Genomic DNA, 27,688 nt, shown 5'->3' with positions numbered 1-27,688 from the left:
AGAGAGAGGAGAAAGAGCAGTTGGAACTCGAAGTTTAAGCCAGGCGAGAGCCCCTACTTCATGATCACCCAAACAAAACCTGACTGGAGCTAAGTATTTGAACCTTGTTAGAGAGAGCTTGCTATACTGTGTTTTTAGGGAACTTGTGTTTGCAGGGTAAAAGATATTTTGGTTTGAAATGTCTTTCCTGCTTGTGGATGCATTTCTAGAATAGAGATAAAGGCTCCCATTTATTTTGTGGCATCTGGGGTGCAGAGAGACAGATTTAACTCCAGTTTGTGTTGCATTTACTGTAGTTAAAAAGCAGATTACCTCTTATGTGGCCCCTGTAGACATTAAGAGTTTAATGCTTAGGAGCAGTCTAACGTTCTCTGGGTGATTAGATTATGTTAGGCCTCTGAAACACCTTGTTTGTAAATAGTGTAGACAACTTGCCTGTTGTATGTTTTGTTGTGTGTAGTGTTGTGTCTTGTCATTGTTAATAAACATTTGTTTAACCAAGTGTGCCTAGATTACTACTCCTTTCACCAAAGCTGTCCCAGAAGGTACTGTATATTCTAGAAAAAGCATTTAAAAGTTATAAGGGTTATGAGTAACTATTTTACTTATTGGCTGAACAACTTGGTCAAATCTTGATTTTCACCATTTTTGTAACCCTCAATTTGTAACATATATAAAATACATATAATTATATAATTATGTTATTATTGAAATTATATTTTGCAATTCAAAGAAAATAATTACTATATAAAATCCACAATTATCTGATTTTATATATACTGTATGTTATTATTGAAATTATATTTCAAAGACAAAATAATCACTGGGTATTTTTTTTACTTACATCCAATGTCTAATACATTGTTGTGCAGTTAAAAATCTTTATACATATATAAGGCCAGATAAGGACAGCCTGACAGTTTGTGAATTATTTAAGAAATGCCTTTTACCTTTTACAACTCAAAATAGCTTCTGCAAGCCTCCCACACTGGAATGTGAGAGACAGACTATATACAGTACACTCAACTTCTGAGACATACATTAACAAATCATAGATTTCTTTTTCTATGCTGCAGTTCTAAAGATAAACAAGAACTTTACTGCCAAACAGAGAAATCTGTATTTGCAACACTACAATGAGGTACCCAGGTTTTCCCTGCTGACAAAACTCTAAGCTACACTAGCAGTCAGCTGAATACTTATGTCCAAGAAATCTAGCCAGGAAACTAACCATGATGGAAACATTTGACCTCCAGTAATCAACTTGCAATCCAAACAAAGCAATCAAAGGAATGAGTTACTAGTGAGTCCCTGATTAGATTTTTAAATCTCATTGTTTAAATCAAAGGAAAAACCTGTACTGAGCAAGGGATTCTATTTACTGTATTAATGAGACACATTCATATTTAAAAGAGATTTCTTTTTTACCTGGTCATCAGGTGCACAGCACTTGTTGGCCATTTTCATCTGTATAAAGAAACGGGAAAAAAACAGGTCCTTATACATAGAATAGTTTACATACTGTATAAACTACCAAATGGGTGCACATTAGTGTCTTTCAATATCAACATAGAATTGAGCAATGCAAATATTCCTCTGCAAAACATTCCATGAAGTAAAAAGTGGACATTGGGAGTTTTGATTAGACTTTTGTCCCCTAAAATAATGTACAATGTTAGTAAGGTGTGCTTTCGTAATTTTGAGATTTTAGAGTGTAATTTATTTTAGCCACTCTGCTCAGTTTATGTAAAATATAGGAGAACAATAATTTGTAATTTAAATATCTTAATGAAAGGGGAAAAGTACTTTTTCAGTATGCTGAAATGCACAGTGCTTTATGCAAAAAATATTTATTTTTAATATGTGACATAAACATTGCAGTATTTTAAGCCAATTGACATCAGAATGGTGAACATCTCATAGTGTTATAGTGAGAAATAGTTTCACACTGCTAATAGAGTACACACTGAAATTCTAAATCAATGTATAAAATTAAGCTGATAATGAAAGTAGCAAATGACAGAAATACAAAAAAAATCTCCTTGTAAAGGGTGCTTTGTGAACCAATTCTTTCTTACATTTTCAGTAAACAATATCTTTCCATCGCCTGCATACTAAATATGAGGGCACATAATGAAATATGCTGTTTAGTGGGATTCCAAAATGGAATACGGTGAAGAAGGTTATTATCCTTTAATTAAGTTGGACAAAGACATTTTATTTTTCATTAGGTTGTGAATTAGAAGAAGGTCACTCTAGAGCAAAAGGATAATGACATAAAGTAAACATAAGTACTATGGAATTTGCCTAGAGCAGGTCTTTTATCAAAATTCTACAGACATGTTTTTGGCAGCATGAACAGTTTCCCTATATGGTGTGGAGTTGTTTTTTGACAAAATCCGATTCCTTTGTAAGCTGGGCCACTAATATAAACACAGCTTGCTAAACAATATGTTCCATAAGTATACACTGATTTAGGGGAAAAATTAGATTTTACTTTAATTGTAAAAACTACATTTAATAATAAATCAACACAAAAGGAAATTATAGGAATGTTTTTTTCAGCTGTATTTTAAATTTGAGTTTTTTTGGATAATTATATTAACACCTATAAAAAGAAAAAGACAGGCCCAAATGGTTTTATATAGCATGCATTCAGGCTCAGGGGCATAAAGTATTATAGTCTGTTATGAACTTGATGTGTTTATTTCAGGTTTACATACATACTGTATGCATAATTACTGGTAGTTGTGACACACTCACAGCACCTTTATCATTATAGAGTAATGCATTATCAGTTTAATAGAAAAATACCACATTACAAGGACCTATCAGGGAGAGAATATGGAATTTTCACATAAATCTCTCATAAATCTCTCATGAATGGATTAAATGATGAATTGATCAGTATGAGTTTATTTTAATTGTTAAAGTTTAAATTAATAATTATTGGATTAACTTGTGTAGCATTGTGGAGTTTGCATGATCTAGCCATGTTTGTTTTCTTCACTGGGTATTCTTCTTTGCTTCCATCTTTCAAAGACATGTTTTAATAACATAAAAGAAAGCAACCCAACCAATACAGATTACAGAATGTTGAGAATACTACACTGTATGTCTATAAGACCTCTACTAATGGGTTTATTATATTTAAATGATGTCATTAAAAAAATATGAAGAGGACTACTCCTGTGTATTTTGCCCCTCCTCAGCTCCAAGCTACAATACTTTGTATGGTTTGAGATTTCTTGAAGAGCTAAAATAAGTGGTGCTAAGCATTAAATGATCTAGAGTTCTAGGAATTGCAGTCCTTCACTGAAAAGGTGAAAAATGTCTCTTATACAGTAATTCCATTATACTCGGTATGTATACGTACATTTTGAAGTGTCAAATCATTGACATTGGTTGATATTGATCGCAGCCAGTCCGTGGTTTCTGATGCTGTGCAAAACTGAAGAACACCAGAGCTTACTCCATCTAAGGCAAGAACTTCAAAGCTGTTTAACCTAGTGGAAGACAAAGGTAAAGGGATGACAAGTCAAAGGAAGTAGAAAATGAGATGTTTCTTAAATTTTGTTTTTGATGCAAATAGAACTTGTTGTTTGTGGTTGTCAGTACTAATCTGAGTGCTTTTTTCTCATGTTAAGTGACAGACATATTAAGATTATCAATAACTAATAATATTGATTGAACTAATTAATACCTAATATTTACATAATGATACCATGCCTTGGTTAATGTTTTTGTTTTCTATCAAGAAATCTACACACAGATTAGAGGCACACAGATGATCTAATTAAAAAAACATACAAGACATTTTAATATGTTTTTATCTAAACAAATGTTAAATCATTTATTACTTCTATGGTAACTAAACACTATGTTATTACATTTGCAACATCGACATTAAAAAGACCTGCTTAAGCTGATTTCTTATCAAGGCATTGAGTTGGGCCAGTCTGCCCTCATCTTGTTTAAACAGTTATTACTACACTTATGCTAACATCTTTACAAAATAACACCCACCATTACCCACCCACCCATATTAACATACATTAAATTCCTAATGCATTATGTAACACATAATAGAATACACCTTTTCAGATGCTCCTCTGAAAAACAAGAGTTCTGGTATAAATACACTGTAGACTTTTCATTAATCAGATGTGTCTGGGGCTCCCCCCTAGACAAATTATAATTTGCCTGTTGTTGGGTAGACAATCAATCAGCTCTTTAATAGATCCCCAAAATTGTCAATGTGAAGTTTAAAGCCTGTCAAACCTAATAAACAGCAAAACGTAGAATAAAAGTGTTCAAACACATCTTTAACAAACGACTCACTCATTTTATGGCACATAATTTCACATTTATTTAAACAAAATGAAAACAATCAATGGTGAACACACTTTATTTAAAGAAAAATATGTTGATTTAAATCAGACAGTAGAGTATCGGTTAATAAAGCTATTTTGAAAGCTAAACCCTCACATATTCTCCCCCTTAAACAGAAACTGTGAAACAAACCTTTGTAAACAAAAACATGCAATAACAAAAACAAGCATGTCTGTCATTCACACAACCTCCACATTTAAACAATGTTTAAGAGTTCAAGTCTCTCAAAAGCAGTGATTTAAACATTGATATACTGTATGAGCGACACATGATTAGAATTCCTGGTTTAGACAGTTTCTGTGATGCATGTATGGGCACTGACTGCCAAGATGCCAGGGATATTGGATATTGACAGATGAAACTAAACCATGATGAAATTCATTGAATATTCTTTCCATGAACATCACCACTGTCTTTTTATAATCCCAAAAAAAGAAAAATCTTCTATACAAAATTAGGAGTTGCCACACACAAGTGCTTCCATTCAAGATACTGTTTATTAAAAAATGTAAGCTGTGGAAAAGATTGCTGATGGCTACTTAATTACATTTCTCAGTACATTGCAGGAGCTCTGTGTTTTCAGGTCTTGTTTTTATTACCAACTGCCACTCAAACATTAGTCTGTTGTGCAGAAAATATGGTACAAGAACAAATAGGCCTAATTCTTAACTATCATACTAAACTTCACTATATTTGTTCCCAAAAGATCTTCGGCTCCTCTTCGCATGTGTAGGAATTCAGTCCTCTATAGAGTTGGAACAGACAAATGCCTAAATTTGTCCCCTTCACTCCCACCGTAACAATTGCATTCCTTTGGTGCTTCCCTACCACCCCAACACACTTCCTATCCCCAGGACTATTAACAACTTTTCCATCCTACAGGATGATCCCTCCATTGGGGCCCTCTTTTCTGACCGCCACATTATCTCATATAGCCGACCACCTAATCTGCATAACCTTCTTGTTCACGGCTCCCTTGACCACCCTCAGCAACCTTTCCACAGCCAGTCTTCTCTGTACTGGAAGATACTTGTTCCCTGTCTCGTCCGAGACTTACTGTTGCTTCTTACTCCCTACTTAGGCTACTACTCTGTAGAGACTCTGGAGGATTCAGATCAATTTCAGAATACTGTATACACTAGAGAACTAATTCTAAATTATCTCTGAATCCATATTCAAACTTTCATATTTTCTAAATATTTTCATATTTTCTGGCGCCTTACTCTCTGGGAGATTCCAAGGGAGAGTCTCATCCTGAGGCTTACAACCCTAAGGTCAGAGAGCATTGTTACTCATACTCCACCTTGATCTGCCAATCATGATCTGGTAGGGCAGAGTAACCCCACGTGGGTCTCGAATGCCCGTGAAACTTTCAACCAAAGAACCACCATAGTTCCTCCAGATAAAAGAGGCAGCACAGGGCCCAGAAGGTGCCCCTACAGGACGTTCTCAGACTCAGCTTGGACAATCACGTGATGGGCAGTATGTCCGAGTGCCAGGACTTTACTTTGTATTAAGTGGCGATACTGGAGGTCGCCCACACGTAACCAAAGGACCCGCCTGGGGTTAGCCCAGCACCAAGCCTTGTGAACCGCCGGTAACCCACCATGAATGCTCGCCTGATCAACAAGTGAACTATGGTCGGAACTGTTGACAGCTGTATTCAGGACTAGTGCTACATTGAGAATGAACCGGCCTTCTTCCTGTCTAAAAAGTATGGCTTGCTTGGACCTAACCCTAACTCTGCTAGTTCAGCCAGGACTAACTAACCAGTCTTCAGAGAGTCACTGCCAGTGCACCACAGCAGGAATCTCTCCCTCGTTCTCCCATACGTCCATCCGCACCAGGACTGCCTGGGACCGGGCCAGAGGACGTCAATTGGATGCAGCAACAGTCTGTTGCTGTTCCTTTGTATCCAGGGGACATCTGAATCCACATAAATTGGATGAGTATTCAACATTCTACATTACAGCTCGAGAATTCAATTGTTACCTCAACCCCAGTTGATGTCACTTTAATTCCTATGAGTGACGTACTCGCTTTTGAGTATCTAGTGTATAAGTTGTAATCAAAGCTCAGTAATGAAATGGTATAAATGAATGGTAAACTGAATGTATGTCTCTTGTGACCATATTAAGTTATATATATATGACCATATTAAGTTTATATACTTTGTGAAAAGTGATTATGTTTTAACCTTTTCTGGGAATATGCTCATTATCTCAGTAAACGAACGCATACTTTTAGAATTTATTAATTAATTAATAGGGGATATAATATGGAATCGCGTATCTAAACAAATTAATAACGATATAATTGTATACTTAATTATATAATTAATTAATATATTAATTATATTATATTATAATTAATATATTAATTATATAATTAACTGTATAATTATATACAGTTAATCCAATTTATGTGGATTAACTGTGACAAGACTGAAGTCATGCTTATTGGTACCCCCCATCAACTTCGTAAAGCCAGTCCTGTAACCCTGTCTGTAGATGGCTCTGTACTTGAGCTTCAATCAAAATTGAAAAACCTTGGGGTTATATTCGATTCTGGCTTAACATTCGACCCACATGTACAGCATACTGTCAAAACATCTTTTTTTCACCTTAGAAATATCGCAAGACTACGCCCTATGCTATCATTAACTGTGGCTGAAAAGCTGATCAACATATTTGTATTCTCTCGAATTGACTACTGCAATGCTCTACTCCCTGGGGTATCTAAATCAACTCTGAACAAGCTGCAGTATGTCCAAAATTCAGCAGCCAGAATCCTGACCAGGTCTAGTGCAAGTGTTCACATTACTCCTATCCTGGATTCCTTGCACTGGCTTCCGGTCAAATTCCGTGTAGACTTTAAAATCCTCATGCTCACCTACAAGGCTTTACATGGCTTGGCACCTCAATACCTGTCTGAACTTTTATCGCCCTACTCCCCACCTCGCAACCTCCGCTCTTCAAATTCTGCCCTCCTTACTGTCCCCCAAGCCCGTCTACATTGTATGGGCGACAGGGCCTTCTCCTGCTATGCCGCCAAGCTCTGGAACTCTTTGCCCAAGGATATTAGAGAGTCACCTTCTCTAAACTCCTTCAAATCCAGACTCAAAACCTTCTTCTTCAGAAAAGCCTTTACTTAACTGGTTCCATTCTTCACCCCTCTGCTCTTCTTAATACCATCTTCCACGGTCTCCTCTATTGTTATTGTTGTATTGTTGTAATTATAATTGTGTCCTATCTTGTGAAATTTTCTTATTTATTGTTGTAGTCTTCTTATTTATTGTTATTGTCATCCTGTAAAGCGCTTTGAGAGGCCACCTTTAAAGGCGCTATATAAAATAATGCGGTATCGCCCGCGCATTTTGAATGGCTGCATCTGTATATATTATACAGTATATCACAATATTTAAATGTAAATATTTGAAAAATACACTATTATATATTAACTTTTTATATATCCTACTGAGTACTTTTGCTTCATGAAACAGCTCTACTTTTATTTTTAATATTAATTTAATATTTAATATACTGTGGTATATACATTTAATAATGAAGTATGCTATTTGCGGAATGGTGCATTATGCATGGAACATTCAGAATGGCTGGATCTGTATATTTCCCTTTCTCCAGGAATCAGTCCTGTTGATCCTGACTTTATTTTAAGGACATAAAATAAGTCTTTAAATAAAATTTTAAAAATAAAATAGTACGATATAAAACCTCTTTAACTGTTATTATTAGTTTTCTGTGATACCAGGCAAAGCACTCACTAATTAACCTAGCTGTAAATTTTGAGAGCAGTTTTGCTGGCCTTAATGGTGGGCCTGTTGCTATTATTGTCTTTTCTGGGGGCAACCTGTTGGACTTTGTTTAATTTAAAGTGTTTTTCTATTTTGCACAGAATTATTTTTATTAATTATTTAATATGTATTATTTATTTTTTAATGTTTTATTACTATAAAATACTTTTCAGATACATGTAAGTATGACTAAAAACTTAAATATTGCATAATTATATAGACATTTTACATCAAAATCTATAAAGTGTCACAATGGCCCTATTGTATTATTTCATGTTTGTGCATAGTTTGTGATCCTATTAATTAGAGACTTATAGATACACCAACAAAAACACAGAAATGAAATACAGAACACTTTTCTTCCCATTTAAAATTACCAATATTGTTGATGTGTTTGCCATTTAAATACATTAAAATACAGTTTAAAGGTTTGTAAATTATCTTTCAGCCTTCCAAAATATCTAAAAGCTGCTTATAGAAAAATGATTTCTACCACTGCATGGCATTTCCAGAATATTCTGTAGGTTTTAAAGATATGTACAAAACAGAAACTGTAATACCTTGTAAATGTTCACTACAAATACTAGACTGCAATTATCATCATGTATATCCTACTGTATTTCCTTGAGAAGTAAAGAAAAATACAAACCTAAAAAAAGCAATGATAAACCTCATTGTATGCATTTAACACTTGTGCTAATTATATGCTTGACTCTGCAATTTCACTAGAATAGTTCAGTATGAAATGGTTTAATTATCATGAAACTCTTCTTTATGTAAACTAACTAAAATGATCAACTTACAACACAAGATGCTAAATTATTATGCTTTTGTGACAGAGCTGTGGCATGAGCACTATTTTATAGTAATAAATCCTGAGTACAATTAGTCAGCCTTGTCAGAAAAATTACACATTGAATTACACAACGGCTCAGCAGCTCTCTTGTGGATAACTAAGGTTAGCTCAAAATTTAATTCAAGGCTTTGACATACAGTATAGTATGTATCTTGGTTTGACTTGCCAATGATGGAATACTATACTTTTTCCTAAAAACACAGATAATTAGAAAACATATTTAATGTATCTGATATTGTCTCTTAATGGCACAGAATTTCTAAATTAATTACTATTATCTTTTTCACACACACAGGAAGTAATCACAACTTTGGTTTTAACAGAGTTATTATTCCTTTCTGTAGGAATGGCTGTTCTGACTCCGAAGCCATACAACGAAGACGGGATGTTGTTAGCACAATGCTACCACAAACCCAGATAAGATGCAGTATATCACAATACTGTATAACACTAACACTATTAGTATTTTTCTAATTACATACCAGTATACAGAGTAATTAGTGATAGTGTATAAATAGTAATTAGAAAACAGATTTTTTTAAAGATTTTGATGATCAAAATATATTATAGAGACTTAATAAACACTTAAATTTATTAAAATTATTTGCAAATTTAAAAGCAAATAAACACATAAAACAAAAAGAGCTCCAGAGACCAGATTAAAATAATATTTTTGAGTAGTGATTTGAATAACGTTGTTGTATATTATAAGTTGCATTGTGGTTGTTTCAAGTGTTCACATAGGTGAAGTCTACATTATATTAAGATCAATATTTAAATTGTTATTATTGCAATTTACCATTACTGTATATTATTGAGGTATGGTATGCACCGCTCAAAACATTCGCTTGCAAAACAGAGGTGTAAATAATTGCATCTAGATAAAGGCATTTTGCAAGAACTATGCTAATACTGCAGTTGATTTATATATCTGTTAATCTTACTTCTCGGAATTCTTTAACGGGTGTGGGACCATTGTTTTTTATCAATGTATTTGGCTCACGCACTGAATTAAAAACTACACACCTGGAGGAGGAGACACTTCTACCAAAAACTAAATGAGATGTACAGTACTGCAATTGATTAGCAGCTGCCTAGCTGACGGAAGCATTTCACACTATTGTAGATTTACTTTTGTACTGGGGCTTATCAGATATTAAGCTGAGAAGAACATATTATTTGATTAAAATTAATCAAATATTTTATTTTTTTGCAAAACATTTTTAAAAGCTTTTAAAAATCCAGCAGAATGTCATGATTTCATACACAGCACATACTCATACCGAGGAGCCAGGAAATGGGAGAGAGAACAGGCTGAATATATAAACTCCACACAGACAGTCACCTGGAGAAATTTTAGTGCTTCAAAAAAGTTTTGTTTGTTGTTGAGCCAGAGTCAATCCCAGCAAATAATGGGCGCAAGGATGTGATGCCAGCCCAGAGCAGGGCAGAAACACTGACACAAACACAGACATGCACACTCACACCTATGGCCAATTTTCCAGAAACCAATTAACCTACCAACATGTCTATGTATTGTGGAAGGAAACCAGAGCCCCTTGAAGAAACCCAGAAGAATATGGGAGAAACATAAAACTCACTTGCAGATACAGTAGCACCCCAGGTCTGGAATTACTCCCAGCACTGCAAGCAGCATTGCTAACCACCCACCAGCCTGCCTTCCTAGATTAAATCAAATGTACATTATTACTATGGAGTGGATTGGATTTCTATGCATGATTAGTTAATGTATTAATACATTACACAACTGTCTGTAAAATGCCAGCTGTCTGCATCACTAGTGACCAAAGAGAGAGGCTGACGTGGCAAAGTGCCAGCCCCAAATTAAACCGCTCATCTAAGACCGCTGACCAGAATCTGGGACCCTTGGCTCCTAGACAGAACTGGCTGCCAAGCCCCAAGAAAGAAAGGGTGCCTCACAGATATAGAGTGAAGATCAGTAAACCCACAAGCCGATGTGTGGGTTAGAAAAATAAGTCTCCTCAGGCCACAGCTGTTCTTGTCCCCAAGGGCTTTACTGAGAGGAGGGGTCTCGCTAAGCTGGCAAGGCAGGAAACCCCCAAACAATGGTCAGTCAAAGGGCCTGGGGAGTCAGTGATTCAAAGTGCATGCCCTTAAGGGGGCTCTCCTCCAAGACCAGGCCAGGGGTGCGTGTCCAGACAACTGCAAAGGACGGGAAGCAAGCACCAGTACTAAAACCCTTCTCAGCTTTCAGAACCCTGAGTCAGCACAAGTGTAGGGAAGTGTCCCAGTCAGAGCTTGGGAACAAGAATCCTCAGGGTGAACAGGGAAATTTTCGCTGAACAGAGTGGACAAGGATGCCTGGCTCCCCAGAATGGAACAGAAAGCTCTGCTGGGACACTGAAATGAGACTACAGAAAAAAGTAGAAAGAGAAAAGAACAGAACCCAGAAGGCATTAGAAACAGGAGGGCGAGGTAAAGCAAACAGCACTAAAATGAGAGAGGAAGCCGGCCCAAAGAGAAGCCAAGAAAGGTGTCCAGAAAGAAGACAGAGAAAGAAAAAAAATCCAAGGGACAGGGCTAAACAGGAACATAACTGGGCTGTCTACAAGGAAGTGAGGGGACTGCAAGGACAGAGCCCTGGGGTCCTGGACAACAGAAGCTGCATCCTGGATGCAGGACAGTACCTCTGGAGAAGGAGGCCAGCATTAGAATGTAATTTATTCTAAGATTATCAAATAAAAATCTGATAAAAAAGCCATTATGCAAACGTTTATTAAAAAGAAAGAGCTTTTGTTAAGTAAAGCATACACAAGGGTAAAATGGAATATAAACAAAAAAGAAGATGTAAACAATCTACATAAATTCAGAAATTACTTGTGCTTGAACGTACATCGGTAGGAATAATGTAATTTTACAAAAATTGAGCCTTAATTCTACTGTTCAGGTACCCAGTAAATCTACAGATTCATTTCAAGCAGAAGAGGACTAAAGTATTATCAGTGCCTTGTAAAACCTACAAGTGCAGATAAGAGAAAGATGGGCAATAAGCAAAGAAAAACTCATTTCAGGACATAGGAAGCATTTACTCTTGAAACACTGAAGAGTCACAAAAAGATTAATTATGAATATATATAAATCAAATATGAATATCACAACATTGAGATATTCAAAAATGAGTATAAAATTAAACCAAATATAAGACCAGCCAAGGGCTGCAGGAGAGAATAAGGAATCAATAGTCTGAGCCCAATTCATGACATCTGGTAAGAGGGGTAGAGTTGGGCATAATAACTAATATCGAAAAAGAATGTGAAGCTGAAGGGGGCAATATGGATGAGAACATAAGAATGGATGCAAAAGACGAAATTTCAAAACGACATTTAATACATTTAACCCATTTGGTAGTAAATAATTGATCTGAAGATCTCATCCATTCTAGACAAGAAGAGGTGTAAAGTATTTAAAACAAATAATTTGGGAGAAGGCATGGAACAAAAATCGTATTGTACACCCACTGTAGCTTCCCTTGACCAAAGCAAAAGCAATACCATCAAACTTTAGCATGGGGAACAAAACCTTCCTGGGAAGATGTAAGTGAGGAAGACAAAACTAAACCCAGAGTAACGAAGGGTGTATAAATCCAATATTTATGTGTTATACTGTATGTTGTATGGAGTCTCTCAGCTACCAGTTGACCAGGGAAACCGTCACATTCTCAAGAGGGCTCACATTTTTCCAGGGCTTGCTGAATAACCAAATCCTCTTCAGGTGATCTGCACTTAATTATCAATTATTCCATTCCCCAATTCCGTTGATGGGCTGATTTGCCAGGGATGAGATCTCCGGGCTGGATGCTGACCACTCACCTGTTGCTGCTGAGGCAGTCAGCTCACACCCCGATCCAGATCACTCCACTCCAGGATTCACTCATCACTACATCTTCTGAACTGGACTGTACAGAGGATTCTGGACTCTTCTCTGCTGGCCTCCTTTCCCCTTGGTTCTGTCCCACATCTAAGAGGCAGCTTCTGTCATCTAGGACCCCAGGGCTCTCCCCATGCAGCTCTGCTTCTCCATTCTCGTTCCATATCACTCCTGGATTTCACTGCGCACCACAGACTCAGAACTGGACTGTGAATAGGCAACTGGCCACTGCCCTGGGAACCCTGGAATTTTCTCTGCTGGCCTCCTTTCCCTATGGTTCTGTCCCATATTCAGTCCAGGACCTCAGGGCTCTCCCTATTCGGTACAGGTACCACTATTCCAGTTCCTGACTGTACGCCAATCCCAGACCTCCACCCTGGACTCCCTGGACTTCTTCTTCACTGGCCTCCCTCCCCCAGTTCTGTTCCACATCCAGGAGGCCAGCAGTGAAAAGTCCAGGGATCCCTTGAAGGGTCTGTTAAGTTCTTTACATCTATAGGTTATAGGTTCCTATCCAGATTGGTTAACATCAAAGATATTAACCACTCTCATAATGCAGTTGTCAAATAGATGTGCTTTTAAACTTCATGTATTTCTTTCTTATTGTCTGTTGTACTTCATATATTTCTTAAGAGGTGAAAAATTTAGTCAATATTGTTTTTCTTTTTAAAGAAAAATGTATAACGTAAAACGTATAAATATGAAGATAACTCAGAAAATACTACTGTAACTTGCATTTGAAAAACTAAACGTCTGAATTTAAATGGATTTTTTGTGATACATTTCTGGTATTAAATGGTGAAAGATTAATGGTATTAATTTATGATTACGTCGTTTTATTCCTGTCAGATATTTAAATAAGACCTCTGCATAAAAAAAGTTTGAAGCTATTCTTAAAATGCTGAATGAATCTTGTAATAAAATGCATTTTGTGAGATTAACTGTCGAACCTTTCTGGTGAATGAAGACTCATTTTTATAACAGGAGGTTAATGCAGTTAGAAGAGTGAGATTTGACAGTAATTATCACCTGTCATTTGAACTATGTAAGTATACCCTTCTCTCTCACCTCTTAGTTCTCTTGCAGCAGTTAATATTACTGTCTTGAAAGGTACAACCTACAAGTGACATATCTATCAGCACTCTGTCTTTTGTCTTTGAAATGTCTATGGACTGAAACATGGGGGTGTCTCCAAAAGACATTCATGATGTGATTTTTTTTGGAGAGAGGTACTGAAGGAGTGATTTGACTGCTTGTTCTAATAATTATTTTTTTTTAATTCTTGGGAGGGAGTGCTCCCAAAAACCAGTCTAAAGGTTATGGGAGACACAGGTCTTTCTTTTTGTACCAGTGCACAGCAAGTCTCCCTTACCTGATATTTTTTTAATTCTAAATACTCATCTACTGTATTTATTTATGACTTTCTGGTTTCTGTAGAAGTTACTGGAACCAGACATAATTTTACGAAAGTTTAGGAGTTTTAGGAATAGTTTGGGAATGATGAAAACTGCCTGAAATTGAAATACTCCATGATGTCACTTGAAAATCTGAATACCATTGTAACTCTCTCCCTTGCTTGCATTTGTCTTTCTACATCCCTCCTCTACACTATGGAACTGATACTGATCAACTGTGGTCCATTTCATTTGGTTTTTGGTAGCAACTAGTACCAAGGACATTCGCTACACATCAATTGGATCATCACAGGGCTGTGTCTTCTCCCCTCTGCTGTACATTTTGTACACTAATGATTGCATAAGCAAACAAACAGATAGACATCTCATTAAGTCTGCTGATGACACAGCCTTGGTCAGTCTATTAAAGGACACAGAATATCATCATGGGTCCATTCTAAATTATTTTACTAACTGGTACAACTAACTGGTTCTCCCTAAAGTTACAGATACAGCCATTCAAAATGCACGGTACAAACCCGCGGTATGGCAAACTACCCACAAGCCACCGCAGGGCACCGCGGTAAGTGATTGGCTGGCCAAAATGACAGACAGGGGCACTCATGGTGCATTGGTTGGTAGTGAAAAGATTTAATCATTTAATCTCTTTACTGTGCACATTTTAATCCACTTAGTATTGAATATTTATATGGAATTTTACCACTAAAGGGAAATTTTAGTAGCTGAGCATAAAAAGAAGAGGAGCATAACGCATCTGAAGATCATAAACGATATTAATTTAGGAACATAAACATTACTGTATGTACGTAAACTGTACTGTGTATGGCTGGTCTTGGTAGTTTAAAGAAAAAATACACACCAGTCTTCCATTTCTCCCTAAACATTTTAAGCATGAACGTTTTATGAAATGGTACCCAAATATGCGATTGCTGTACAGAATGAATTTTAATTAAAAAAAATTATTTAACATGAAAATTAAGCTGTTTACATCTTCCACCTGAGATCAGTCACCCGTTGTTACCCAACGCAGAAACACAGCCACTAACTAGCAAAGAGAGGACATTAGCTAGCCAATATGATAAAGAAATAAATGATTATTTTGTTTATTTCTTTTGCACATTTATTTGAACATTTCCATCGATTGTACAAGCACTTGGAAACTGTCCAATCCCTAGTTCATCACGCATTTTCTTTTACTCTGTGGGCATTCTCCTGGTCTGGTGCCGGTCTGTATCTTATAGGATATACAGATGCAGCCATTCAAAATGCACGGTACAAACCCGTGGTACGGTAAACTACCCACAAGCCACCGCAGGGCACCACGGTAAGTGATTGGCTGGCCAAAATGACCGACAGGGGCACTCGTGGTGCATTGGTTGGTAGTGAAAAGATTTAATCATTTAATCTCTTTATTGTGCACATTTTAATCTGCTTAGTATTGAATATTTATATGGAATTTTACCACTAAAGGGAAATCTTAGTAGCTGAGCATAAAAAGAAGAGGAGCATAACGCAGCTGAAGGTCATAAAAGATATTAATTTAGGAACATAAACATTACTGTATGTACGTAAACTGTACTGTGTATGGCTGGTCTTGGTAGTTTAAAGAAAAAATACACACCAGTCTTCCATTTCTCCCTAAACATTTTAAGCATTAAAGTTTTATGAAACGGTACCCAAATATGTGATTGCTGTATAGAATGAATTTTAATTTCAAAAAAATTATTTAACACGAAAATTAGAGGACATTAGCTAGCCAATATGATAAAGAAATAAATGATTATTTTGTTTATTTCTTTTGCACATTTATTTGAACATTTCCATCGATTGTACAAGCACTTGGAAACTGTCCAATCCCTAGTTCATCACGCATTTTCTTTTACGCTGCGGGCATTCTCCTGGTCTGGCAACGGTCTGTGTCTTCTAGGATATAATGCCAGCGATTTTTTGTTAAATTTGGGTTTCCAATAACGTCACAGCAAACTCTTGTTTTTATGTCCACTATAACAGACAATCTCCTTTGCTTTTAACCGAGCGTTTAATAATTTCCTAAAATGAAAATGATTTACTTTATTTCCCTCAATAAAATCAATAAATCAATAAAAGTATCTATCATCTATCTACATAAACTATCGGACAGAATTCTTGGGTCTCCCTATACCAGAGATTATGGTAGGGCTTCAGAATGGTGATTGGCTGACACCATCTGACACCCCTCTGATTGGAGAAAAAAGACGTGCTGGTTTGCTATACATACTGTACCAGGAAGAGGATTTCTTTCTATTCTTAACGTGTATTTTAAAAGTTTAATTAAGAAGTAAAAACCTTACAGCGTACACAGATTTCTAAACTGATCAGGAGGAAGAAAAATCACCCGTGTTTCGTGCATAAAAAGTGGTTATTAACTATCGAAACCTGTTTTATTTATCTTATTTTTATTTAGATTGAGAGTTCCCGTCACCCCCATTCCCATTTAAATCACAAACGCGTGTTTAATTAAATGTCTTTTAACGTAAATCTAATAACGTTATCTTTGTCTTATGCATAATAATGTTCACCACTCAGTCCAGCAAATTAATAATAAACTTTATTTTATATAGTGTTTTAAACGAATAAGTAATTAGATTGCTCATAAACCTAATCACTTATTCTACATAAACACAGCGTAATTGCCCTCAGAAAATGCTTTTTCTTTTTATTTAGGCTCAGATTTCAACTATAGATCGTATTATTAATAACCATAATAACGACCAACCAACAAAAACAACCATAAAAACATAATACCAACCAAAAACATAGATAACAATCACAATACAAAATCAAATATATCAAACCATTAAACTCTCAGTACCTCAACACTCCATACTCAACAATGATAATTCACAAACAGCCAGAACATGTAACTCCACATTCCCAAATAGACCTTATTTCCATAACCTCCCCCCTTTATGCAAAACCAACATCCCTCCCCTGTTCTCTCTCTCCGCTGGCGTCTGTAATCGTTTTTATTTTTAAATAAATTTTAGCAACGTCATGTATTTTAAAAATCTTAAGATTTCTATATTTATGTCTTTATTTAGTGGTTTCATTAGTGACAAAGGCTAAACTTTCTTGGAAAAATGTCTTTTATGTAAACCCTGTTTGCTATTAATTCATTTAGGGCTAGAATATGTTTGTTGTCTTCCAATGAAAGAAGGGTTCCTTTCGCCGTAGTCGGGTTGACATTAGAAGCTTGCCACGCCCGGACTGTTACACCAACACATTAGCATGTTAAAGCGATTTCATTGAGGAGCCTAACTTTCTTAACTTTTTTGAGGGGGGAGGTGTCTTTCGCTGGAAATCTCGCCCCCTTCTACTTTGAAAATACCAGTGAAACCGGTTTAATTCTTCACTGCCAGCACTCCCGCAGAGAGGGGGGTTGTACTTGCAGTGTATCGATACAGTAGATGGGAAAGCCAGAGCCGACCGCTACGCCGCCCACGTATTATGCTCTTCGTTAATGTCTTAGCCGGAACACATCATTATATCTCATTTTGTATTTCTTTTAAAAAAATCATTTGCCCAGCCTAACAGTATTGTTGTTATTGTTTTTAACCTGTAAAGCGCTTTGAGGAGCCACCTTTAAAGGCGCCATATTCAATAAAGTTCATTATTATTACTATTGTTAATTTGCTGGACAGAGAGGTGAACATTATTACACAGAAGACAAAGATAGCGATTTATGTTGCATTGTGCATTGTGCTGCTGTAATACAGTTTTAAATAATTAAAAGTCTAAACAGTATCAGCTTTATTTATGGGTTTTAAATAAAGGCGATTTAAACGCGATTTAAATCAATATAAATGTTTATATTGTAATGCATAGGTGACTATTCATTGTTATTAAAATGACTTAAATTCGATCATGTTGTGATATTTAGAAATATACATTTGTTTGGTGCGGGTGAAGTTTTATTTAATCTCTGAGCCATACTGATTCTCATGGAAGCCAGTTTCCGCCAGGGAATAAAAAAAAAACACACTATGGTATTCTCTCCGATGCAGTGCAGTTAAAAACATATCTCTGATGCTGTACCTAAATGAATATCGTTTATGACCATCAGACGCTTTATGCTCCTTTTCTTTTTTCCAGTGGATTGAACAGGGAGAGGCATTTCATGATGTACTTTTCACTGATGAAACAACAGTGGCTCTGGAACAGTTTTCAACCATGTCGTTTTATAAAAAGGGGAGATATCTGAACAAGCAAAACCCAAAACAAGCATTTATGCCATACGGCGTACGCATTACTGAAGCTAAAAGTTTAGCCTTTGTCACTAATGTAACCACTAAATAAAGACATATAGAAATCCCTACGTTACAAACTGTATATGGCTGGTATTGGTAGTTTAAAGAAAAAATACACACCAGTATTCCACTTTCTCCCTAAACATTTTAAGCATCAGAGTCTTACATGTGGTTATTTAGGAAACGTTTGTACGTGCTCCTTCTGACCATGTTATTGTTTACTGTAACTGACCATATTAAGTTTAAGTGCCTGTGGGCACTTTTCCTGTCCGTGGTGGGGGGGGTGGACCATCTTTCATTAGAAGGTTAGTCTGTTCTACTCTGAGAATGTAGAAGGGGTGGAAAGTGCCCGCGGTCATTTAATTAGTATTAAAATTCGCAGTGATTCCCTTGCGAAGATACAGACATAGGAATATTCGTGCAAGGTAAAAAAAATGGCATAAAAACAACAAAGTGAAGGCTGTGAAAACATTCACAATGTACTTTATACACAAAGCAAGTGTTCTCACAACTCTAGGAGGTTTCATGAAAATGCTACAGGCGTGCCAAAGTCGGTTTTTTTAATTCAAGGTGACTTTACCGCGGTTTTCATTTTCAGATTGTGAATCAAAAAAGGCATTTAATTAAACACACGATTGCGATTTTAATCAATTACTGTATTGATTGAAACACACATTCTGTACAGATACAGTACAGTCACATTCTCCTGTCGTCCAGTGGTGTAAAACGAATTAGCAGGTGATTGAGATAACAATGCACCGCGCACTGTGTGGAATGTACTAATTTGTTCTCAAGTGTAAAAAGAGGTGATAATTCTTAATAATTCCATGTCACATTAACTAACCTCTTCAGTTTATGCCGCCAGACAGTACATGAATATAATTATATCGTTATTAATTTGTTTAGATACGCAATTCCATATTATAATCAGTGTTAATCAAATTCTAAATGTATGCATTTGTTAGATAACAAGCAAATTCACAGAAAAGGTTAAAAGACTATCACTTTTCACAAAGTATATAATCCTAATATGGTCAAAAGGAGCATGTAAAAACGTTTTCCAAATAACAACATGTAAGACTTTGATGCTTAAAATGTTTAGGGAGAAATGGAATACTGGTGTGTATTTTGTCTTTAAACTACCAAGACCAGCAATATACAGTACAGTTTACATACAGTAATATGTTTATGTTCCTAAATTAATATCATTTATGAGCATGTGAAAGCCATGGTGAATCGGAGATTCTCAAGAATTACTTTGTTTGATTGGAAACGAATGCGTGATCGGATCAACTAAATGCTGTGGTGTTACTTTTTGTCAATGAAAAAATAAACTCTTTTCGTTTACAAAGACGGTTACAAAGAATGTGGACCAGGGTAATACTTTGAGCTTACAGCTTGTCCAAGGTCATTCATTATTTATACTATTAGTAATATCTTCGGTAAAGACTTTGATGCATAAAATATTCCTGCATAATTAAAATATTTATGATAAAGGTGGTAGGTTGTGTGCTTTTGTCCAACAGAACAATCTTGCTTTTATAAAATATACCGCCTTTTTAATGTATAATGATTAACATGCTGTAATACACTGTTTACATGTAAAAGTCTAAAGAGTATACAACTTAAATTCTTAATTGAATAAAGATTGTCCCTCAGCAGTGATCGGGATTCGAAACCGACGTTTTCTGGTGACAGCTCAAATGCTGTACAGGAGAGGTTAACCTTTATTAGCTCCACCTGGCGGTTTTACAAGGTGATTCTGGATACTATTAACATAATCTAATTTGCATAAGGTATGATGCGTTATGCTGCGACACGCCCAGCTTGTTATACCGCAGCATACCCCGCTTGTTTTGAATGGCTGCATCTGTAAATGTTTCAAAAACAAAGGTACTAATTATTGATTTTAGGAAAAATACCACATCCCCTCAACCCACTATAATTGATGGTCAGCCTGTTGAAATTGTTGATGACTATAAGTACTTGGGACTGGTCATTGACAAAAACCTAAAATGGGAAAAATGTTATGACACTATCTATAAAAAAGGCCAATAGAGACTCTCCTTTCTTAGAAAAGTCAGCTACTTTAAGGTAGATAAAACTATTCTTACATAAATATTCTTTTCTGCAAATCATTCATTGAAAGTGTCATAACATACTGCTTCACTTGTTGGTTTGGCAACATAAGTACAGGTAATTTTAATAAGCTGGGTAAATTAGTGAGTAAAACCAACAGACATCTTCTGAAAGATCTTGAAAGATTGAAATCTTCTTCAGGTGTGTTTATTAATTTTACATTTCTAAATTAATTTAGAATTATTTTTTTTAATTTTTAAAGGGTGTATTTAGAACAGAACAGGAAGTTTCCCCTTAACAGCATGTAGTTTTTAATCACACATGAACTGAGTATCTGGACAAAAAACTACATGTCCTGATGTGCTACACGTTAAAGAATTCCATTAAGTAATATCAAGACATATTCATATGGTACATCAACTATAGTATAAGCATTCTTCTTGCAGACTAAGTTTAACTAGATATTATTACTTACACCACTGTTTTGCAAGCACTCATTAAAATCATATTAAAATCAAACGGGGCACACTGTATCTCAGCACATTGCAATATTAACAATTTAAGTATATTAACCGTAATTTTTCACACACTTGTATTAGCTATAATGCCACCTACTGTACACAACAAAGTCATTCAAATCACTACTCAAAACTTTTATTTTCATCTGGCCTCTTTTTTATATTTATTTGCTTTTAAATAGTATATGTTTTTAAAGCTAATATGTATATTATATACTATAAGCTAAAATAAAATTACATGTTTTCTAATTAAAATTTATAGAGAGGTGGGGGTGAGATGTGAGGATGATTACTATAGAAAATTACTAATAATTATGTATACAGTTTTTAAAATACAGTAATTAAAAGTTACAGTATCATTCTATTAGTGTTGTACAGTATTGTTGTTATATATCTCATTTGGAGTTCTGGTAACAACATGGTACGAATTCTGTCTCAACAATATAACTATTCAATGTAAACAACAACGTTTTTAATGAAAGTGTTTGTTGTTAGTATGCATATACAGTAGTTGAGTAGTTCAGGGAGTAGTCCCAGTAAATGCACAAAACCCCTACAATATAAATAATTTGAGTTTTTTCTGGTTTTAACATGCTTGTTCTAACATTATTAAACTTATATACTGTACTTCATAAAAAGTTATAAAATTTAATCCTTTCCTAAGTATACGTAGTAAGAACATTACTTGCTGTTATTGTAGAAAGATAAATGTTGAAGTATATAGCCAAATGCATAAAAATAGTCCACTATTATAGCTAATTGTGAACATGACGTGTCTCTTCAGGTTTACATCCAAACTGAGAAATCTACATTTTGTTTTAATCCAAATGTCAGCAGCCAGTAATCAGCCAACAATTTAAGTTGGAATTAAAAAAAAAGTTTAAACTGTACTGTGTAGTACACTGCCTGGAATTGAACCCGGTCCGTCAGCGTAATTCAACAGGCAACCTGCTCGACTAATTATTATACGTGATGGTTTTGTCTTCAAGGATTTCTTCACGGAAAACTTTAAATTAAATAAGGTGGGGGGGAAGGGTTATTTTTTACAATTGCCAGTAATCGGAGAACAGTTTATCAACCTGATGGGCAAAAGATTTTTTAAATTTTTAAAAACGAAATAAAAAATAACATACAATGACATTTACTGTAACTGCCTAAAACATTGCATGACTTTAAAAGCTGAAAAAAAAACTGGTTTAAAAGCTGAAAAAACACTTTTTATGCGCGACAAATTGGTGATTTTTCTTCCTCGTGATCAGCTGAGAATCATTGTGTATGCTGTAAGATTTTTACTTTTTAATTCAAAGTTTAAAATACTTGAATTTCATAAACTCAACACACATTATATTTTCAAAAAAAATTACATTCTCTTCTCTTCCTGTTGTGTAGGACAGATCAGCAGGTCTTTTTTCCCAACCAGAGGCTGTGAAAATAGCACACCGCCCACTGCCTTCCGTCAGAGGGGCGGCGGCACTGAGGAAGGGAGGAGGAGCAGCGGAACATGAGCGATCTTTCTCATCATTTATATTATTTTTCATACCATCGTTAAACACAGCAGGAGCTTATTGTACTTCCTAATGGCATCACACATGGAAAGATTAGATTGTAATCATTTTTTATTTTTTAAAATAAATTTTAGCAAAGTGTCATCTATACAAATGCCACAAAACTGTTCTTGATTGTATTTCTGAATGTTATGGTACACTTAGTTCAATGTTTTTAATACATCTAAATAAGAAAGTCAGGTGTGAACATAAAGTAATTAATATATATAAAATAAGCATTGATAAATTGTTGCAAGTTTTCCACATTTTGTAAAAATATTAATTTACAAATAATTGTTCAAATGTATGTTAAATCTGACTATCAGATAATAAGTAAAATACAAAATTAATAAAGAAAAATAGGGTAAAATATAATTTTAAATATTTTACAATAAACAATTAATAACAATCTTTACTATTTATAAAAATTAAATATATTAATTAAGGAATCGGATGGCACAGTGCATACATGCCTTTTGTATGTTTTTTCATAAATACAACAGTAGCACCAGATGTCTCAGAGGCTTTCAAAATTAAATTATGCATGGAAATCTTTGAACTATAAAGATAACTAAGATATCCATCCATTTAATGGTGGTGCAGTGATTAGCTTTGCTCTCTTGCCGTGCTGAGGCCCTAGGTTCAATTCCTGAGGTATTGAATGTATGGAGTTTGCATGTTCTCTCTATGTTTTCTCTAGGTAATCTAATTTTCTCTTGCAGTCCAAAACATACTGGTAGGTTAATTGGCTTATGGAAATGCTGACCCCGGCTTAAGTGTGTGTTTGTGTCTGTCTGCCCTGTGATAGACTGAGACTACAGTATGTCCAGGGTGTGTTCTGCCTTGCATCTGTTTCTTGCTGGGATAGACTCCAGCTACTCTGTAAAGGATAGAGATTAGAAAATGGATGGAACTAAAGGCGCTGTGTAACTACTGTATACAGAGTAATAGAAACCCACTATGAGATGGCTGGATCTCACTGAGGATAAATTATTTTATAGTGCTGGTTTAAGGAGTGAGCCTTTCCACGTCTCTGGATCTGATCAATCTAAGTACCTATTTTCTGTGCTTTCCCTATGCTGCTTGATTTATAATTATTCTGAAAATCCCATTGATAAATACTGTTTTCACTGTTAACATCTCGTATCAACTCAGAAATATACACTGAACTCAACCTGACAGCTGCTGAGACTTAGTTCATCCTGCTACCAGCATTGAATAAAAAATATTTTCTATATTTATATCTTTATTTAGTAGTTCCATTAGTGACAAAGGCTAAATTACTTTCTTGGTGTTGCAAAAAATGACTTGCTTTAACAAAATATATTTACAAATGCTGTCCCCTGGCAATTTACCTAAAAGCCCAACTGTTTGAGAAGCCTTCCATGAAGCCATGTTTGATATTAATTCATATAAGGGCTCTCTTACTGAATTGCTCTGTTTTTCATGTGTGCGAATTTTCTGACTCTCTATCCTATCAAAAAGTCATAGTCTCCCTACCAGGAATGCACCTGATTAGTCAAGCCCCTAACTCTCTGCCAAATCTGCTTCAGGTTCACAAGTTCTTTTGTAACATAAGACCTTTCTGTGATTTTTTGGATATCTAAGCTTTTGCAAGTGTTCCTGCATCCCTCTTCTGCACTGTCTAGTCATGGCTTTTTTCTGTTTGGTTATTTCAAGGTAACACCTGCTCCAATTCTAAAACTTTTTGCTCAAGTGCATTTGTGTACTTTCACATTTTTCTCTCACACTTTAACATCCCAAATTTTCTTTTGCTTTATTTTTTTTAAACTGAATTTTAGTTTCAGCCTTAAAAAGGCTTTTGTTTCTTGCCCTACAGAGCTCTTTAATTGTGAAGTTCCCAGCATTTTTGCATTGCTCTATTAAATGGTCAAATTACTTGGACATAAAGTTTTCACTGTATTTGGCATACTGCACTACTTGGACATAATGCATTGGACATAATGTACACCCTGGACATATAGCAGTTCTATTTATATTGAGTTTATTTTCATTTGTTATGTAACTTTAATTTTGTGATCCACCCGCCAAGCTTGCAGATAAGACATTTCATTGTCAGCAAATACTGCTGCTGTCAGGTCAGGCAGGAAGGGTGTATGGATCCTGTGCAGGACTCAGGAGAGAGAGAAATCACCAATCCGAATTGCTAAGCAAAAACGTAACCAGGTAGCAAGTGAGTAGGTCTGTACACGGGAGAGACAACGAGAGAGCAACAATCCAAATCACTAAGTGAAAAACGAAACCAGGAAGCAAGCAACTAGGCCTGTACACAGGAGAGACAACGAGAGAGCAACAATCCAAATCACTAAGTGAAAAGCAAAACCAGGAACCAAGCAAGTAGGTCTGAACACAGGAGAGACAACAAGAGAGCAACAATCCAAAATGAAAGGCAAAGTTAAAAACGAGGAGCAGGCTAGAAGATCAAATTCCGAGGTTTAGGCATAGAAGAGAATAATGCGCACTTGAAAGCTCTAGGAGTATCCGCACTTGTGAGTGGGGAACCGAGGAAAGAGGAGAACTAAAATAGTGACGACAGTAAATGGCGATAGGTGTATTGCAGCATGAGCATTTGTTAAACACTGCACACGTGGGAATGCAAGACTGGACAGAGACGCGAGTGGAATGCGTAACAGCTGAACACTGTATTGTTGTGCATTTTATCAATTTTGATTTGATTTTTTAGCTGTTATTACTGATCACTGAATTATTGCACTTGACATTGCTTAATTCACCCCCTTTCCTGAACGTCTGAACGTACCAACTAGTGTTGGTACGACCTTTTTGCAGCTGAACTTTCACTGTTGAAATAAATAAGAAATTAGATTGTTCATAAATCTAATCCCTTATTATATGTAAACACAAAGTAATTGGTGTCTGAAAATGCTCTTTATCTTGTTCATTTTGGGTGAAAACGGCTGTTTAATTCAAAGAAGGAACTCCATGAGGTGAAACACACCAGTAATGGCGAGGCTTAAAGCAGAATGAATAAACTGGGTGAAAACTCCAGCTGAATCATCCAATAGAAATCTTATGCCTTTCACTGAAAGTATTTGGAAAACGGCAAAACTGAGCACAAAGCAAGAATACTTTTGCAAGGCACTCTATATTTGTAGATCTGATTTGCGTGTGTGGAACAGATGGAGGCGAGACTCGAGTGGGGGAGGGTAATATGAGTGAGGCATATTTTTCAGGTTTCAGAATTATAAAAAATAAACCTTTGTTGAGTTTGCACAAGAGACAAAACGTAGGTGTTAGAAAGTAGCTGATTTTGACACACAGCAAATTATTGCTTGAAGAATTTATAATCTGTACAGTAGCTATATTTAATTGAACAGAAAGTAACTTTACCCCTTGCTTACTCTGTTAAGCGGAGTTTATGTTAAGTACAGTTCACACCCTTTTTTCTGTCAGGGAGTGGGAGCCTATTCCCCTATGCATGATTAGCAACACGGGGTCATTGTTATGATTTCTCTGTTATTATCAAATCTCTCAACTCGTTCACTTGTGGTTATTTTGGAAACAGTTTGACATGTTCCTTTTAACTACATTGCTGTCAATATTGCAGCAATAGACAAAATAAAATGCTTGGAGTTTGTAACGTAGGGCAGTCTGAACAAGTTCAACTTTGATGCAGGACAAATAAATGCATTTCCCACATTTGATTGCTGGTTGCCTTATGTTAAACAGCTACCTTGACAACAGTGCATGCTACTGAAAATTCCTTCCCATCCCCCAGAACTGTTCTGTTCCATTCTATTCTACATAACATTACACAGCGGGTTGTTGACAGTCCTAGCCTTTGTGAGAAGTACGGAGCTGCGTTACATAAGGTACCGTAGCTGCAATGGAATATACCAGTAGGTAAAAGTTCATTCCAAGCTCGAAAGAAAATACTTTACATATCTTCTCTATAAATTTTCAGTTTACAAACCGTCCAAGGTCATTTATTATGAATATTATCTTTCGTATCGCATTAAAATTAGAACACTTTTACTACCATACTATACTACCAGCTATGTAAATACATATATTTAGATCCTTAAATTAATATTTAGATAAACAATTCCATATTATACTCCCTATTTAGTGGATTCTAAAACGTATGAGGTTTTTTACTGCGATAACGAGTGTAAGTATTCACAGAAAAGGTTAATCACTTAACTCACTTAACTTTGAATGTGTTGTGATATTTAGAAATACCACCAAATACAATATAGTGTTGATAATATTTACTATTTCAGTTTTTCAAAGAAATGTTTATTTGTTAAAAGAAAACTCATGGCGAGAGCTGGGTTCAAACCCCCAACCTCCAGCATGCAAGGCACATGCCTAAGCCATTACACCAACACTCCACTTAACAGCTTAAGCTGTAGCTTAAGCAGGCAAAATGTCTTAACGTAGTTATCTGAGTTAATCTGATGCAGATGGTTACAAAGAAAGTGGACCACGGTAATACTTTGAACTTACAGCCTGTCCAAGGTCATTCATTATTAATACTATTAATGATATCTTCCGCAAAGACTTTGATGTATAAAATATTTATGCATATTTAAAATATTTATAATGAAGGTGGGAGGTTGTTTACTTTTGTCCAACTGAGCAATCGTGCTTTTATAAAATATACCGACTTTTTAATGTTTGATGATTAACATGCTGTACTACACAGTTTAAAATTATTAAAAGTCTAAACAGTATACAACTTAAATTCTTAATTGGAAACAGATTGTCCCTCACTAGTGACAGGGATTCAAAACCGGGTGTTTTCTGGAGACAGCTCAAATGCTGTACATGAGACGTTAAGCTTTATTAGCTCCAGCTGGTGGTTTTGCAAGGTGCTTCCGGATACTATTATCA

General features: G+C 35.6%; 1 protein-coding gene across 1 annotated transcript in view; it reads right to left on the bottom strand.

Annotated features, from left to right (window-relative positions):
- The window catches only part of sntg2 (syntrophin, gamma 2), a 166,213-nt gene that overhangs the window by 52,477 nt on the left and 86,048 nt on the right, over positions 1-27,688 (bottom strand). Inside the window, exons 10-11 of the mRNA XM_088623452.1 lie at positions 3,377-3,506; positions 1,429-1,467 (exon numbers count right to left, since the gene is read on the bottom strand). Coding sequence (XP_088479578.1) covers positions 1,429-1,467; positions 3,377-3,506 — 169 coding nt within the window. The remainder of the gene's footprint in view (positions 1-1,428; positions 1,468-3,376; positions 3,507-27,688) is intronic.

Source organism: Lepisosteus platostomus, chromosome 3 (assembly GCF_059453375.1).
Source record: "Lepisosteus platostomus isolate fLepPlt1 chromosome 3, fLepPlt1.hap1, whole genome shotgun sequence".
Classification (NCBI taxonomy): domain Eukaryota; kingdom Metazoa; phylum Chordata; class Actinopteri; order Semionotiformes; family Lepisosteidae; genus Lepisosteus; species Lepisosteus platostomus.
Note: the sequence above shows the minus strand (reverse complement) of the source record. Positions and strands in the feature narration are given on the sequence as shown.